The sequence below is a fragment of the Apiospora hydei genome (genome assembly GCF_038363865.1).
Source record: "Apiospora hydei strain CBS 114990 chromosome Unknown utg000009l_segment0_segment0, whole genome shotgun sequence".
Lineage (NCBI taxonomy): Eukaryota > Fungi > Ascomycota > Sordariomycetes > Amphisphaeriales > Apiosporaceae > Apiospora > Apiospora hydei.
In genome coordinates this window covers 1718854-1734845 of record NW_027117368.1, presented here as the reverse complement: position 1 = coordinate 1734845, position 15992 = coordinate 1718854, and the positions used below count along the sequence as shown (strand labels likewise).

General features: G+C 52.2%; 5 protein-coding genes across 5 annotated transcripts; 1 reads left to right on the top strand and 4 right to left on the bottom strand.

Moving 5' to 3' along the window:
* Positions 1-2879: 2879 nt before the first annotated feature.
* Positions 2880-3554, top strand: PG997_012326 (uncharacterized protein; the record flags this gene model as incomplete). Its single annotated transcript, XM_066816640.1, has 3 exons — positions 2880-2918; positions 2995-3216; positions 3282-3554. The coding sequence occupies 3 exons, from the start codon at positions 2880-2882 to the stop codon at positions 3552-3554; spliced, it is 534 nt and encodes a 177-aa protein (XP_066662332.1).
* Positions 3555-4438: 884 nt separating this feature from the next.
* Positions 4439-5822, bottom strand: PG997_012325 (uncharacterized protein; the record flags this gene model as incomplete). The annotated part of the gene is made up of 2 exons (XM_066816639.1): positions 4439-5381; positions 5521-5822. 2 exons carry the CDS (start codon positions 5820-5822, stop codon positions 4439-4441), a joined length of 1245 nt encoding a protein of 414 aa, XP_066662331.1.
* Positions 5823-6841: 1019 nt separating this feature from the next.
* Positions 6842-8915, bottom strand: PG997_012324 (uncharacterized protein; the record flags this gene model as incomplete). Its single annotated transcript, XM_066816638.1, has 3 exons — positions 6842-7733; positions 7797-8411; positions 8470-8915. The coding sequence occupies 3 exons, from the start codon at positions 8913-8915 to the stop codon at positions 6842-6844; spliced, it is 1953 nt and encodes a 650-aa protein (XP_066662330.1).
* An 816-nt stretch (positions 8916-9731) lies between these two features.
* Positions 9732-11030, bottom strand: PG997_012323 (uncharacterized protein; the record flags this gene model as incomplete). Its single annotated transcript, XM_066816637.1, has 4 exons — positions 9732-10511; positions 10630-10717; positions 10787-10853; positions 10910-11030. 4 exons carry the CDS (start codon positions 11028-11030, stop codon positions 9732-9734), a joined length of 1056 nt encoding a protein of 351 aa, XP_066662329.1.
* Positions 11031-12580: 1550 nt separating this feature from the next.
* PG997_012322 (NADP-dependent oxidoreductase domain-containing protein) lies at positions 12581-13553 on the bottom strand (the record flags this gene model as incomplete). The annotated part of the gene is made up of 2 exons (XM_066816636.1): positions 12581-13188; positions 13250-13553. 2 exons carry the CDS (start codon positions 13551-13553, stop codon positions 12581-12583), a joined length of 912 nt encoding a protein of 303 aa, XP_066662328.1.
* Between the last annotated feature and the right edge of the window lie 2439 nt (positions 13554-15992).

Here is a 15992-nt window from a genome sequence, read left to right as displayed (position 1 = left end):
CATGAATTTCATATTAAACCCATCAGGCATGTGACGACACACCAACTTAGAAGCAACCATTCGATGTTCCCCACAGCACAGCGCATCATCGAAGATTTATTGCCTGCATAAAATACCATTGAAGAAGGTAGATCTCAAATAATATGCCCTAAGAGTGGGCATACTCAATCTTAGATTATTTTGATGATATTCATAAGCATAGTGGCATTGGCACATACTTCTGTCACCTTTTGCATTTATTATATCCCTAAACTCGTAAGACATGTGTTCGCTTGTGTGGTTCCAAGATGCTCATTTGCCTTCGAGGTAAACCAAAATGCTTTTCTTATTCTGTAAACAACCTAATTTCTCGTTCTTTGAATTTGGCTATCCCGTTGATGGCGACAGCGCTACCCCCACCACATCGTGTCGTTATGTATAGATTAGGGAATGCTCAGTGCCGTGGTAGAATGCTTATCCAAGTAGTGGCGTAATGCTTATCTTATTAGACGTAATGCCTAGGTAGTTGATAGATAACTAGGCCTGTCGATTATAGAAAGTACCTACTTACCTTTATACCAGGGGCAGCCTTGTCACCAGGGGGATATCCTCCAAAGACTGAAACGGCAGAGGAAATTGCTTGCTGCCCCTATCGCTGAGCCGACGTAGTCGTGGCCTGGGAGATATCTGCCTGTTTACTGCAATACACCAGATTTGGCAACAGGCTTGACCCAGAGCCCCTAAGAAGATTAGAGGGCAACCTTGACAAAACTAGAACTTTCTCGATATTGTTTGTGGCCTCTCATAATCTAGATCCTGGAACCTGTGCATTTGTTTACAAAGGAGCCTGAGCCCAGGTAGACTAGTTATTTGGATTCTGCACTCCTCCCTTTGCACGACAATGACCGTGAAACTGATCGGTTGATTCTCTTACAAACGTTTCGTGTCTCTAATTGTACTACAAGATGCATTTGCTGTAGTAGCTTGTGTAGAGTCAAACGATCCTGGAATCGTCATGATTGTGTTGTCTCGCAGTATTCTATCCGTGTGGCTTATTTGTGCTGGCTTCAACCAAATACTTCTGCCAAGTACCTATTTAGCTAATTGTTTGGCCTTCATACGTGGCGTATTATTAAAGTCGTTGCTCCTTGGCACGCATGTTGATCTATAGTAGGCTCATTCTTCAAATCAACCCGGTGTCAAAACTGATAATTCAAACCATTCAAGGGTTCACTCAACGTCCCTCGTGTATTATCCCATGACTGCTAGAAATCGCTTATCCCTTTGCATTGCTCAACACCATCCTTCTTGTTTGGCCTCTTGCACTATTTAGTACGCATCGTCCATCAACCATGCCTCTATACCATGCTCATGCTAGACTGGCTGCGAGGTGCGTGGGCTCGAGGGTGAACATGATCAGCATCGCACGAGAACAGACTGCGTTGAGGGAGAAGAAGCGAAAGGCCTCGGTACAATTTGAGGAGCGAGAGAACTAAACGGGTCAAGAGAACTCTCGTCTCAGGGACAGGTGCAGAAGAGGGTATCAAGATTCGGGAGGTGGGAACCAATATCTAAAGGGATCCGTGGTAGAGCTCTCTTCAGCGGGGATATCAGGCTGGACAGGTAAATGCCAAGAGCAAAGCAACAATCCCTTTTGAGATATCCACACTCCCCGAATGGGATCGAAATACCTACTGCGTCTTAGTCGGGCCATCCTTGTCTTGAACGACTGGGGTATGTTGTAGTCGGTGCCTAAATCTGCAATGCCAATTTTTATTACCCCTCGTGGATAACAAAAGTAATCGGATCGAAGCACGCAACAGACGGAGTATTTCTGAAGGCGGTGGAATGATTGAAACAGGCCACTGCTGGGGTCTTCCTCCGGGTTAATGAAAGAAGAATTAGCTGAGAGGTAGGATAATGAAAGCTATTTTTATCACTACTTGACGATCCTGTACCGCCCCCAGCCCTACCTACCTAAGCACAGTAAGCTGGGCGGTTGATCTAGGCGGTTTCGGGGCTAGTCTGCATGCTAATCGCCCCATGGTGAGCCGAAATAGCGGCCGTCTGAGCCGTGCGTGGCTTCGGGTTGCCGCCAATGCAACCCCTTGCGCCACGAGCTGTCTCCAAACTCGGCAGGATTACTGTGGGCGAGGACACTATATTGTTCCTATATCCCTACACATCACGTTTGTTTCCCCATAAAAAACTGTGGCTGCCGGGGTGTGTTCTCAGCTTTACTACATTAAGTATATACTCGGCTACGCGAGTGGAGTCTCTCAAATATACGTGTAGAGAGGGCTAAATGGCTAGGTTCAAATGTTGTTTGCACAGCCAACAAAAAGGGCCTACTTGTGTTTCGCGCCGCACGGCAAGTGGCATCGAGTACGGTGACCTCGCCCAATGAAGAGCGACGATGACGTGACGAGACAGATTGTTCTTTCCTTTTTGCTGAAGATAATTTGGTGAGTAAATAACGTTGATTGGCGGGTCAGCCAACGGGGCCGGGCATCTGCAACCCTGCCTCGTTCTTCCTTTCCGCATTGCACTACGACTGCCTGCAAGTCACCAACAACCGGCCCCTTTGTTGGCTGCTGCCTGCTGCGCCTTCCTCGAAATTCCAACAGACCTTGCCAAGGTGTTGGGCAGATAAATGGGAAAGCACATCCTTCCTTCGAATCGCCCCTCCGGTCACCTTTGTTTTCTTTGATTCTCCTCCAGAGCCAAACTTCTTGATACGTCCTCTGGCGACCATACCACCAACCTTGGAAGTGTGCGGTTATACATGAAGTACACCTGATACCAAATACCAACTACGTGAGGTCCACATCGAGATCACAACGAGAGATACATACCTCGCCCACATCCAACACGTCCCTTGTCCACAAAGGAAAGGCATCATGCTGTCCTTCATTGCCATGGCAGTGCGCGGCCTACTGGTAAGTTTTCTTGACGCATGCTTTTGGCATGCCAACGTGAGCTGAGAGTATTGCTAATACTCGATGCAACAAATAGCTGCTTTCCGCCGCTGTAGTGCTTGGATTGTCCGTATCCAATGCCAAATACCAGGTCTTTGGCAACCCACCACCCGAGACATCGTTCGGCAGCTTCACCGGTGCTTTCGGTGTCCTCGTCTCCTTGGTCGGCCTAGCCGCCTTGTTTATCGACAAGATCCCGACCTTCTTCGTCATGGCTGCTGATGCCTTGGCCTCCATCTTCTTCTTGGCAGGTGGCATCGTGAGTCCACCCTCACCATCCCTCTTATGTCTAATACTTTATGGTAGCTAACCATTACATTGTAGGCATTGACACTAGCGATGAAGGATGTGAGCAGCTGTACTGGCGGTGATACGCTTGGCGATTACCAACGTGCAACCAACAAGTTGCTTAATGGTGGCTGCACGAATGGCGGGAACGACGTAACTTACTGTGGTGTCGGCAGCAGTCCTCATCCACTCGACGAGTTGCACGGTAGATGCCAGCGTGTACAGGCTGACTACGTTTTCGAGTTCATCGGCTTCATCTTCGGCCTTGTCATAATCGCTCTTGGTTGGGTTTTTGCACAAGAAGGGTGATGGTGGCACTCGCAGTTATGTCTGAAAGTGTGAGCGCGTCAAGAGATAGGAAGGGAATGGCAAGGAACTGAGATGTGAGAAGAACACGATCAAATCAGGAGCCCATGGAAAACGGAGTATGGATGTCAGGTCTCATAACCCTTTTGCTGAGGTCTTTCTTGATATTGGTCTCGATAGATACCCAGTTTGCGCAATTACTTGTCACATCAATCCTCATGCAGGTCAACACGGTCTCGATAGTCCAATGATAGCAGCCGAGTGGCCATATGAATCAAGTTTAAAGCGCAATCGGTCCTGGGGCAAGGGACAGGCTCTTTTAGAACCTTCAGCCATATCTAGGGCGTTCTTCTTTTGAACGAAGTAAAACAATGTCCTTTCATTGTTTTTGCACGAACCCAGCAGTGAGGCTTTTTTCTTTTTCTTTTTTGCCTCTCTCTCTCTCTCTGTCTCTTCCCCCTCCACTTGTGGCCAAAGGAAACATAGTAGGTGGTTCCCAAAAGGTAGTTGTGGAAAGAAATTGAAATGTAAAGCCCCAATGAATGACTAGATTGAATATAATTATAGGTGGCTGAATCTAGAAGGAAAGTAACGACCGTATTTATGATACTCATAGTATAAGTATAATGATGCAGTGCCAAAACCACACTGAAGAGGGCCAGAAGCGAAAGCCGTCCATCCCATCCTTAGGTGAGCTTCCGGTAATACACGGCACTCTCCAAAGGTTTTCGGCTTCGATCTCCATACGCCGTTCCCAAAAGCTGTTCGTGTGACCCTCGAGGAATCCCTTGTTGGAAGGATGTATATGTCTGTTGTATTTCTCTTCTAATTTGTTTGTGACTACCGGTACCTCGGGATCCTTTCTGCACGTTTGATTATTATGAAGGTCAGCCTTGCTGCAGATCATGATCAACGATGCGAGGTGTCTTATCACATACATGTGTGGTCCAGGTAAATGAAGGCCTGCGGAAATCCTTTGGGTTTCCCCTTTCGGCCGGCAAAACTCTATAGCTTTGGAGATCCTCGTCTGACTCCCCATTGCCCTTGGTTTGGGTGCAAAGTATCACAGCTGGAGAGCTTATCTCAAAAACCATTTGCCGCAGAGGTACAGTTGGTTGTACAGTGAGCACAAATGTCTCGGAATCAATCTTGAGAAATCCTTCATGATGGTTCGGACTGCCATCTACGACGGTGATTTTGCACCTAGCGTAGCTGTTTGCTAGGTTGTTGACATCGCGTTCTAAGACGCCGATGTCGTCTTCGCTGTAGGCAACATCTTGTACGTATACATCGAGTGGTTTGCCATCGTTGTGGTCTTTCAAGACCTCGGCAATCGTCTGAGCCGCCAGGTGCTGGAAGTAGGGGCGGAGATAGGTGTACCCGAAATAGACGTTCTTGTGCTCGTGTTCTTCTCTCAGCTCCGCGAGACTATAGAAAGGGGGCGGACTGAGCGACCCTAAACCAAAGCACACTAGTTTCTTGATCCTTGTGGTTTGCAATCTTGAGGATAGGTCCTTGAAGGATTCGATCAACGCTCTGCGCTGGAGATGGCCTTCCCACTGTGAGGATGCCCATTCGTGAGTTTTCAAGATATCCTCCCGGTTTGCCAGAGTCAGAGACCTTGACCCGCTATCCTTAGAAAAAGGTGGTTCGAACGAAGTCCCCATGCTATAACCATCCTTGTCTGATACGAGCTTGGCCACTTCCTTTAGTCTTGCCACCACTCTCTCGTCGTCGTCTGGAAGTGCAAGGCCATCTTCATTGCGTAAGTCACGCTTCATATATTCCTGTAACCGATCGCTGTGGTCCCATTCTAAAGCCTTGAGTTCTCTATATGGATTCATATGTTCAATAACCCGGGTGTAGTATTTTGGGAGATGTTTCAATTTAAAGTCAACTCAACGATGGAACTTTCCGTGTAACACTTAGAGCTTAGTGGTTGCTTGGACTCTATTTTAGTATAGCTTACTGATATGGAAACGAATACCCCGTAGGGAGGGCGTCTTCATATTTCTCGATCCATGTGGTGAGTAGTGTGTAGTCGAGCTCGTAGGGGATGAAATCGGGATGGAATTTCTCAGCAAAGTAGCCAACAAGTGGCGATGAGTCGAGAGCATTGAGTCTTGGGACAATTATCCGAGCTCTCTCTTCCTTGGTCGTGTTTTCGAGCTCCTCCTCGGTGAGCGGCTTGAATCGGAAAGGGACATTCTTCCTAAGCCACTCGGGGTCCTTGTCTCGAATGGCAGCCAAAAAGGTCCTGGTTCGATGCATTTTCGTCGTGGTCATTTGGGTTCTAAAGATCTATTCTAGATGGGCCAGAAGGGAACAACTATTTATAGCTAACTTCGTCTCTGTGAAGAAACACACTCCTCCGGTCCTGGTTTCATTCCAGGGGTATTGCAGGGCTGACCTACAATATTTGGTAGCGCCTTGCTCAATAAAGAGATTTGCAAGCATAATGGGGTAGGAAATGATGCATCATATTATGAAGACTGGATATGCATTCCAGCGAATTCTTTGTCGTTACTTGAATAAGCTGTCGAGAATGAAGTTCCAGCCAGACGGTTATCTTGAGCTTACGGCAACACGTAGACAAGAACCACATGATACATCTGGATCTTCCTTTATCTGCGCCAACACCAACGTATGGTTGAAGCCAACAGCCAACTCTTTCCTCGCCTCCGGGGGACGTGGCATTTGAAGTTTCATTCCGAGCTCTGGATGCGGCATGCGGAGGTCAACATAGATCAGGACCTTTCAATTTGTGATTTCTGGCGGCAACAAACACCGGAAAGAACGTGACTGGGATCTTTCTAAGCACAGTCATGCATGATGAGGTGTTGGTGCTGGTGTCGAAGGGTATGATGAGCACGTTTTCCCTTTCGTGGTTATTGACACAAATAATTTCTTTGCCTGATAGCCCGATTCATTCGCTGCTATACAATATGGGTTGGATCTCCTAGTTTCAACCAGGCCTGATACGGTGGTCCTACATGGCTTGTACGGTATGCATGCCTTTCACCAACTTCCACCCTTGAGAGAGGTACTGAAAGTACGACGGACCAGGCTTTGGAGTTGTTACCTCGAATCGTCCTATGTCGGGTTTTGCAAATAATTTCATCTGAATCACTACGAGCACTTCTCTTGGTGCGTATATGGTCAGGCAGAGAAGAGAGAAAAGCTGAGCATTGACTATTTTGTGTTTGTCGATGTGCCAAGGCATGATCCGAGCAAACGTCTGAAGTCGATAGATTGCTCGAAACCTCATTTGCGGTCCATACGGACTTGGATTACAGTCGGCAAAGTCTCCCGTTCTGCGTTGGCAGTCCCTGTCCCTGGGTACGGACTTCCCAACTCTCACTGCCCACGCCCGTCGTAGCGTAGAAGATGCCCTTGGGATCCCAACGCTGCTTGATCTTCAGGAGTTCCGGGTACCGCTCCCCATAGAAGCTCGCCTGCCAACCGGGCTCCAGGACGTTGGCCTCGTTCAGGTAGGCACCGCCGCCCTCGCTCGCCGGCGCGGCGTCGCGCCACGGCCCCATCATGTCGTTGATGTCTTGGCCGGCCTGCCGGAGCTGAGCCTGAGTCGCGTCCGGGGGTATGTCGGCGCCCGTGATCAAGAAGGCGACGACGGTCCGCCATACGGAGCTCACCCCGTTGTCGACGCCCAGCCGGTTCTGCGGGGCCTGGTGGTACCCGATGATGCGCCGACCGGCGGCCAGGTGCTGCGCCACGGCGGCCCATGTCGCGTTGAACTTGGCCGGGTCCGCGAAGTTGGCCCGCGGGAACAGGCGGTTGCTCGGCAGGGTGTTGGTGCCGCCGACGATGGACTCGCCGACGGGGGTGCTCATGCTCCAGTTGTCGTTGTAGGCGGGGAGGAACTCTTCGTAGAACGTGGTGTTGGGGGTGATGCTGATCCCTAGGGCCTCCCACTGGTCGAAAAGGGGCTTGGTGAGGCGGTTGAACGAGTCGATGGTATGGTTCGGAGCGAAGAAGGGTTGCATCTGGAACGAAAAGGTGCCGTTCGCAAATATGATGGAGAAATAGGAGTATGTGCCGGCGTCGGTGAAGGGCACGAAGTATTCGAGGTAAACTCGGATCCCGGCGAAAAACGTCTCATTGGAGAGCGTGGAGACGTCTCGAAATTGAACGTCGACATGACACTGTGCACCTTGGGATGTACTCTAGAGCACCTGGTTAGACAACCGCACGTAATCGAGGGTCCGTGATAATCATGGAGCTTACCGAACGACAACAGATGTTACTACACCGTAGGTACTGCCACCTCCACCTTGCAGTGCCCAGTAAAGATCGGGATTGGAGCTCTCGCTCGCCGTGACGAAGCGTCCGTCAGCGGTCACAACCTCAAATGCCAGAGCCTGGTCCGCCCCCATGCCATACAAGCCCGAAAGGGGCGTGTGTCCACCACCTGCGATATAGCCGCCGGCGTACCCGACGCTCTCGCAGATGCCGCCCAGGGCGCTGACGCCGTGCCGGTGGGCCGCTTCGTAGACCTCCCGGACTGTGACACCGGCGCCGACCTTGAGGGCCTTGCCGCGGTAGCTCCCGCCGCCCTGGTAGTCCGGGAGGAACTCGATGTCCTTCAGGTTGTGCATCCAGACGCTCAGTGCGCCGGCGCCGTTGGACTTGCCGAGGTAACAGTGGCCGGTGTTCTTGATGACGAACCGCAGGTTCTTGTTGCGCGCAAAGTTCAGCGCGGTCTGGATGTGGGCGACGTTGCTGACGTTCACGGCATAGACGGGGTACGCCCCCAGAGTGCAGAGGGCATCTGGATCATCGGTCGGGAGACAGGACCTCCCTTGCCAGATTGGCCACATGGTGGAAGTTGGATCGGCTTCGCTGTTGATATGATCAGCCCAAATCCGCACGTTAACATATAGGAGGTTTTCGGACTTACTGGAAATAGGGGTTGGGGAAACTACCCCTTATGGCATCGCACTGTTCCTTATTGTAGACACCCCAGTCCTTGTAGCAAGGTGCTGCAACTGGGACTGTCTGTATAAGCGAACCGCTGAGCAGATCGCCGAAGTCAGACCATTCGCTCTCCGACGGCCACGAGCTGTCGCCAGGGAATGTCCTACACTCGCCTGGCTGTAGTTCTGGTCCGACATCAAATCCGATCAGGCCAGCCACCTTCGGCTTGGAGCCCCGGGTGCTCAGACCGTCGAGATCATCACTGGTGAGCTGAAGCTTCTCGTACTCGAACCAGGGTGCTCCGGCGACGGAGTCCGTGTTCACACGGGTGATAGCAGCACGGGTCGGCTTCCGCAGATCTAGTCGCCGAGCGCCAACCACTGATAGGATCAGGGAAACGACTGCAACTCTTGCGATATGACTGTGCATGATTGTAACGTCAGCGAACAATCTCTGATGAGTGGTAAGCACAGAAGTGAGTAAGCTCCGGACTCACTGGCTCTCTCTTATTATACCTCGACCCGCCGCCCCGGGGATTCCTTCCCCGCAAAGCTGTGTGCCGTATAGCTCTGGGCTTCAACCCCTGCCAGACTATCCCGTACGCATACGGACTATGCATAAGCGGGGTCGCACGGAGTATGCCTACAAGTACCGGTGCGTATAGGGTGTGACAAGTATGCAGTCAGATTCTCGAGCCAATGGGAGACAGAGGCAGACTCGCGAGGGAGGTTGGAGTTCGCTTACACCTATAGATCCAGACCACTCCCAAGCCCGAAGAGTGCATAAAACCGAGGAGTAGGCGTCGCAAATAACGCCAGTCGCCTTTCGGTTGTTTGTTTCGTATCAAGCATCAGCGAAGATCCAATTGTATGATATGCACACGAACCTGGGTAGCATATGGCAATGAGAAAAGAAAATAACATCTAAACAATCTATATTGTTGTAGAATTGGCATGCAGGAAAAGAACAAAGAACGCCAGCTCACCCCGCATCAGGGGCTTGATAGACTGTACCGGGTGTAGATCTTAGATCTATTGAGATTCGTAAGATCCGGTTAAACACATCTTGGCACATGCTGTAATGGCGTTGACATGACACTATCCATTGCATCGAGACCCTTCAAAGGCCAATACAATTTCCATAGCGAAGTTTCTATATTTGATGAATTATAGTCTCGTGGTCCAAGGTTTCATCCAAGTAATGTCTGCCACACTTTCCCCTTTATTTTATCTAGCGCGAACACCCTCAGTCTTGCCTCGCGGGGTCCAGCGAGACCTTGTTCTGCGTGATCTCGTCGATCTCGGCCAGCACCTCGGGCGTCAGCTGGTCGAGGATCTGGAGGGCCTGGACGTTCTCGACGATCTGCTGGGGCCGGCTGGCGCCGGTGATGACGGCGGAGACGTTGGGGTTCTTGAGGCACCAGGCGAGGGCGAGCTGGCTCTGGGTGACGCCCAGCTTGTCGGCGACGGCCTTGAGCTGGCGGACCTTGGCGATGTTGCCGCGCCAGTCCTCGCCGCCGTACTGCGAACGCATGAACTCGGCGAAGCGGTCCTGGCTGGCGCCGAAGCGCGAGTCGGCGGGCGGCGCGTCGGCGGCGTCGTTGTACTTGCCGCTCAGCAGGCCCATCTTGATGGGGCTGAAGGTGGTGAGGCCGAGGCCGATGCGCGGGTACAGCCGCTGGAACTCGCCCTCGACCTTCTGCCGGTCCAGCATGTTGTACAGCGGCTGCTCGACCACGGGGCCGATCAGCTTCAGGTCCCGGGCGATGCCCACGGCCTCCTGGATCTCGTCGGCGCTCCACTCGGACGTGCCCCAGTAGAAGGCCATGCCCCGGTCGATGACGTGGTTGAAGGCCCGCACCGTCTCCTCCATCGGCGTCAGCCGGTCCGGCCGGTGCGCGTAGACAATGTCGACGTACTCGAGCTGCAGGCGGTCGAGCGAGGCCCGGAGGCCCTCGATAATGTGCTTGCGCGAGAGGCCGTGGTTGTTAATGAGGATCTCGCCGTTCACGGCACCCCAATTAATCTAGCTCTGGAAGTCAGTCTTCCGGCCGAATATAGGAAGCCTCCTCACCCTCTTATTTCATGAATCTCAAAGCTTGCATGCGAACTTGTGGGAAAGGGGAGGGGGCCAATCTCCTAACCTTGGTGCTGATGACCAGATCACTGCGTTTCCACCCGTATTTCTGGATGGCCTTTCCCATGGCGATCTCTGATTTACCGGCAGTGTAGCTAGTAGGGCCAGTTAGCTTCTGGTATTCATGCCAAATGACACCCGTCACGGTGGGCGAAAGAACTCACTTCTCGGCAGTATCGAAGAAGTTCACGCCAAGGTCGTAAGCCTGCTTCATGCATTCAAACGTCTTTTCTGTCGGCCGGATTAGAGTGTACGCTCCCAGGGGGGCTGTGAAGAGATGGGCCTACCATCGCCAACGTGGCCGCCATAGGTGAGCCAACCGCCGAGGCCTATGGCTGAAACATGGAGTCCCGAGTTGCCCAAGCGGCGGTACACCATACCCGTCTTTCGAGGTTCTTCCCACGCCATTTTGCGTTTATAATTCAGTATAGTTTGTATATAAAAAGGTATATGGCTGGTTGTTTTTGGGGGGATTCTACCAATATGAGGAGGATGAGGTCTAATCCCAAACATTCCTTATGTCTACCGAATATTGCGTGCAAAACCCCAATTCTCCAATTCCCCGGAGCAAATCTCGGAGACGAAGCACCTCACGACATCGGATGGTGCGGGGTGCGGGGAACAGACAACGGGAGATTCCCAAGATAAATGTATTCTCATCTCATGGCTGTAACATCGCATACCTCAATTCGCATGCCCAAACAACTTGCAATGCATACCTAGGCATATCCTCTCAGTGACTGACTCCAGGCCATACTCGTTCCTCTTTGTCGCTTTGCCTCCCGGAACCTGCAAGCTGACGTTTTGGCCGGATGGCTCCAAAGTGAATGCTGGACATGGTGGGGTCGTTATGACGGGCTTTCCAGCCTCGATTTCATGGATGGGACTTCGATGGAAAGCATCTCAGCTGCAGGCCGTACCTACTTCGCAATGGCAATCGAGCTTGGATAACCGGGCCGGAAGAGAACTACGTCCATACATACCTACTTATGCACATAAATGGCTTCCCAAGCTCAATAGCCTCTTCTTTAAGTCCGAAAGATTCCCACGTGGTATGAAGGGCTTCTGGAAGGAATACACCTCGATTTTGGGGCTAAATAGCACCAGCTCGACACCCAACCTGCCGCTAACTAAGCGTTTCCTCTAGTCGGCGAATGTGGGCCATAATCGTATCATAAAACAACATTGAAAGTTACTACCATGTCCGGTCAGCGGTCAGGTCCATTTCATTCGCATGCTACCTCCAGTAAGCACAGTACAGGCCGGATAGCACAGGATCGAGAAGGTTTTCATCCCTGGCGCACTTCTCGATGCTGATCACGCGACGGAACCGATTCATGGGGTTGTCTACAAGTGCTATAGATAGCTCGGCGGCCAAGTCACACGGCCATGTGTTTGGTCTCCCTTCCTTGACCTCGGGGCAGCCGAACAGCTGGAATCTTGATACCCATTCATGCTGGCTCGCGACACGGTTCAGTTTCCTGGCTCGTGTGTGGGCTAAGCCGATGATGCGTCACAGGTGAGTAGGGCTTGCCAAGAGTAGGTGTTCGGCGTTCATAGCAAAATGCGACGCCCACTGGACCCTTATGGTTATTAGCACGGCTGGGGGCCCTTGGAAAAGACGTTGGTTGCGCCTGGGCCAGTCCCTGCCTTCGGTTCTCGGCTGAAACCGAAAGGGCCGACCATCCCATCTGAACAGGTTCGCGTCGTGTTCGCTGTGGGCTTGCGAGACTTTGCGAGAGCTGCCTGTTGGTACGACGGCACAATGAACCAAGAATCAGGAATTGCCCATTGCATAGTCTTTCTACCCCACTCTATAAAAACTGTGGTGGCCCACTACCGAAGCGATGTACGGCATGTTATAGCCTGCTGTTCTGGTGCGTGCCAGCAAGTGCTGGGCTTGGGTGCACACGAGAGGAGGCCTGTCTTTGGTTTTCGCGATTGTGATTCGATCACCTTCAAGGCGGTGGTGGCTCCGTCCAAACGTGCTCAGGCACAACGCCTTCCATGTTGATCTGATACTGATCGAAGAGCGCGCGATCCATGGGTGAGGGGGTTCGCATTAGCGGCGTGCTGAAGTCCAGTGGAGCCCACGACATTTGTTGGTTCTGCTGCTCTATTGAATGATAGTTGGGCGTTGCAGTGCCTGACGGCGTGCGGAGAAAACTCGAGTGGGCGAGGATGTCTTCGAGATCAGCCCATGCCGAAGGCAGGGTGGCTGGGCCGCCGCTTGGAGATCCCGCCGAGACGAAGTGTGCATCGGCGTCTGTAATATCTTCAACGGTGCGTGGGCCGGAGAGGGCGTGGGAACCCTCCAACGGCATGGATGCCATTTTGAAGTAAAGTGAGGCGAGCAGGGCCTTGTTCCCTCCGCGCGAGGACGAAAGGAGACGCTGCAGCCCCTGGAGGACTTCCTCGGGACGATCGATTGCGCCTTTTGAGACCTGATTCACGGCAGCGTCGATAACAGCCGTCGCGATGTCATAAGTCTTGGCTTCAATTGTCGGGCCATGGGCTTCGAGCGCAGCTTGTGGCAGTTTTGAGACGAAGTCTAGGAACTCCCTCCCTACCAGCACAGGGTTGATTGTCAACGTGGCACCGAGCTTAGTTGCTGCCCGCCAAAGCACCGCGCGCATCCACTGCCGAGTGACGAAGATGTCGGCCTTTTTGGATGTCGTTGCTCGGCTCATAGTCACCCGCACTGTCCTGCAGGCGGGTTTGCAGGAGGTCCAGACAATCCCGGGCCGTAGCCGTCATATTCGATAGATCCGAGTCGGAATTCTGCAGTATCTCGAAGACACCGGATTGGTCGAAGACCCAGAATAGATTGATAAGCTTCAAGAAGGCGGGCAAAACATCGGTCCTATCGTGGCTTCCAGGGACTGGGAACCCGATATTGGGCTTCAGCAGCACTGGCAACTTGTGCAGCATGGCTACACCTCTTTCGGTGACAAAAAGAAGCCACAGTATCCGTCTACGCATCTCCTGCTCCGATTCATGGAGCCCAGTGTACGATGCCTCTCTGTCTAGCCTCAGGATCTGGGCTAGCGTGAGGGCCTGCCTCAGGTAGATCAGGGATTTCCCCCACCAGGCGATTGGTTCTCATGGTAGATATGCAAGAAAAGGAAATGCGCAGCCCGTTCAGATCCAGTGAGTCACAGTGCTCCAGGCTTGACGGAGGAACGTCATTTGATGAGATGGCCTCTCCTTGCAATTGAGCTACAGTCGCCAGGCGGATGGCTGTGGCTAGCAGAACATGAGAGGAATTCCTGGAGACCAGTCCGTCACGGATCTCTTCAAAGTCGATTATAGGCCATATGGGATAGAGACGCAGCCGATAGACGTCGAGAGCCTGTTGTAATGAGCTTATGTCACTTCCGTGGCCGACTCTTGGCTCGGCCTCTGCACAACCAGGGGCCGGAACTGGCTGGGGCACCGGTTCTGATGGCCGATCCCGGACTGAAATGTCGTCTTCCTGGCTGCCGTTGTTGTTAATTTGCGTCTCTGATATTCTCTTGATAGTTTTGGCCCGCAGGCTACGTGGGCCCCGTGTTGCTTGCAGTTTTCTAAACGTGCAGGCGATGCCAGAAGCCGTGCAAGCGTTGCAAGGTGAGGTCTCGGAACATTTGATCTTGCGGATCTTACACGCATCGCCTAGAAAGAAAGATAGCACCGGACGTTAGACTAGGTAGACGATGACGAGACGTGCTGAGATGCAGTAGCGAATTCCCACCACCAACATTCGGCGAACGAACCATCAAACAACGTGATCTGGGTGGGTGAACGGGACCGATCAAGGTTGCTTACAGGCGCGTTTTACCAGATTCGTCCTCGTTGGTTTCATTTCCCTGGGCTTGATGCCTTCACGAACCCCCGAGAGGGCATTTCCCTTTTTTTCTTGTAGTCGTATTAACAACACCAGCACTGCGTTGCTGGAATGTAGAGGCCCGAGAAATGTGTCACTATGTCTATATCTCTCACCTGCGCTGCTCTCTTCTCCAGTATCTTCGAGAATGGCAGATTGCGGGGATCAATCGCGCAATCCTCGAGGAAGCAGATTGGTCGACCCCTGCAACGCCGAGGCTCCCTCGTGACGATACTCCGCATGACACTGGCATGTTCCGTTCAACGCTCCAGTGCATGGTTATGTGTACTTTGCATCGATTAGATTGCTATTTTGCATAATGGATATCTCATAAGACCATACGAGAAAGGCAAGCAGAAGAAATGGCTGACTGATCCCTAACTTCCCAGTCCAACCCACCAAGAAGGTAATGATCTGCAGGTCCACGCCTTCTTCTTATTCCTCCCCTGACCAGGCTAAAGCCTCAAAGATTCTTTGCCCTGAAAGCATCTTGTGCCTGGCAGACTTCTGGCCCGTGATGGGAGGGATTGCTGGGCGACATCAAACCAGCTGTCCAGTAAATTATCGTGCGTTTGCTTTGGATTGGCAGACAGATGTCGATCTGCAAACTCGCCCGGGCTTAATTGCTCTAGTCGATTAGAGTTTCCTATAAAACTTGTTTTTCAATTCCCCATAGAGGATCCAGCAATCCTAGGTACTAGTTAGCAGTAGTTACTTACTTCTGATGACTACCTGTGCTGCGCACCTGGCTGCCTGCATTAGTAACGCCTTGCTGCTGCCACGATGCCCAGCAGCCCAGCAGCCCAGACGGCCAGGCCTAGGCCCCGGGCACAGCTCGCCCTCAAGGCTCAAGAACTTGATGGAACTAATAAGGTTATTAGGGCCACAACTACGAGTTGCAGTATTCCCGTGCGTGTGTTTCCGCGCGGGTGTCTGGCCGACATTTGACATTACACCGAATGCAATCTCGGTCACCACACACATGTCTCCAAATTACTTAGTTTGTTCTATTTCCGGTCTTCGTCTGAAGTGTTTAAACTTGAGGTTTTATTCTCTTTTTCTTTTTCCCTCTTCCTTTTTCCATCGCTCTTCCCAGCCCCCTTCTGCCCGACTTGCTTCAGCCATCCAGCCGCCAATTGGGAGTAGCAGACAGGTTGGGGAAAGGAAAGCCTCGGCAGAGTGACCGTGCCATACCGTTCGTTGGTTGCGGCCGCATCTCATGGTTTTGTGACGCTAAGGGCTATTGGCGAGCGCGTTCGGGGGGATATCATTCCAAGCTGGATGTGGCCAGGCCGGCATTGATCGGCGATCCATTTGTTTCCCAATATGCATGCGATCAGCCATTCCAGATGCCAGAGAGACGGGATTTCCATAATTCGCATGGCGTCCACCGACTTTTCCCCCTTGGGGCAAGCCTGGGAATCTAGCTGCCCCGCTTTTGGCATAGAGTCGCGACGCTGGGACGCTGGAGGCAGGTGCAGGATCGGAAGGGGGTTAACGCCGCA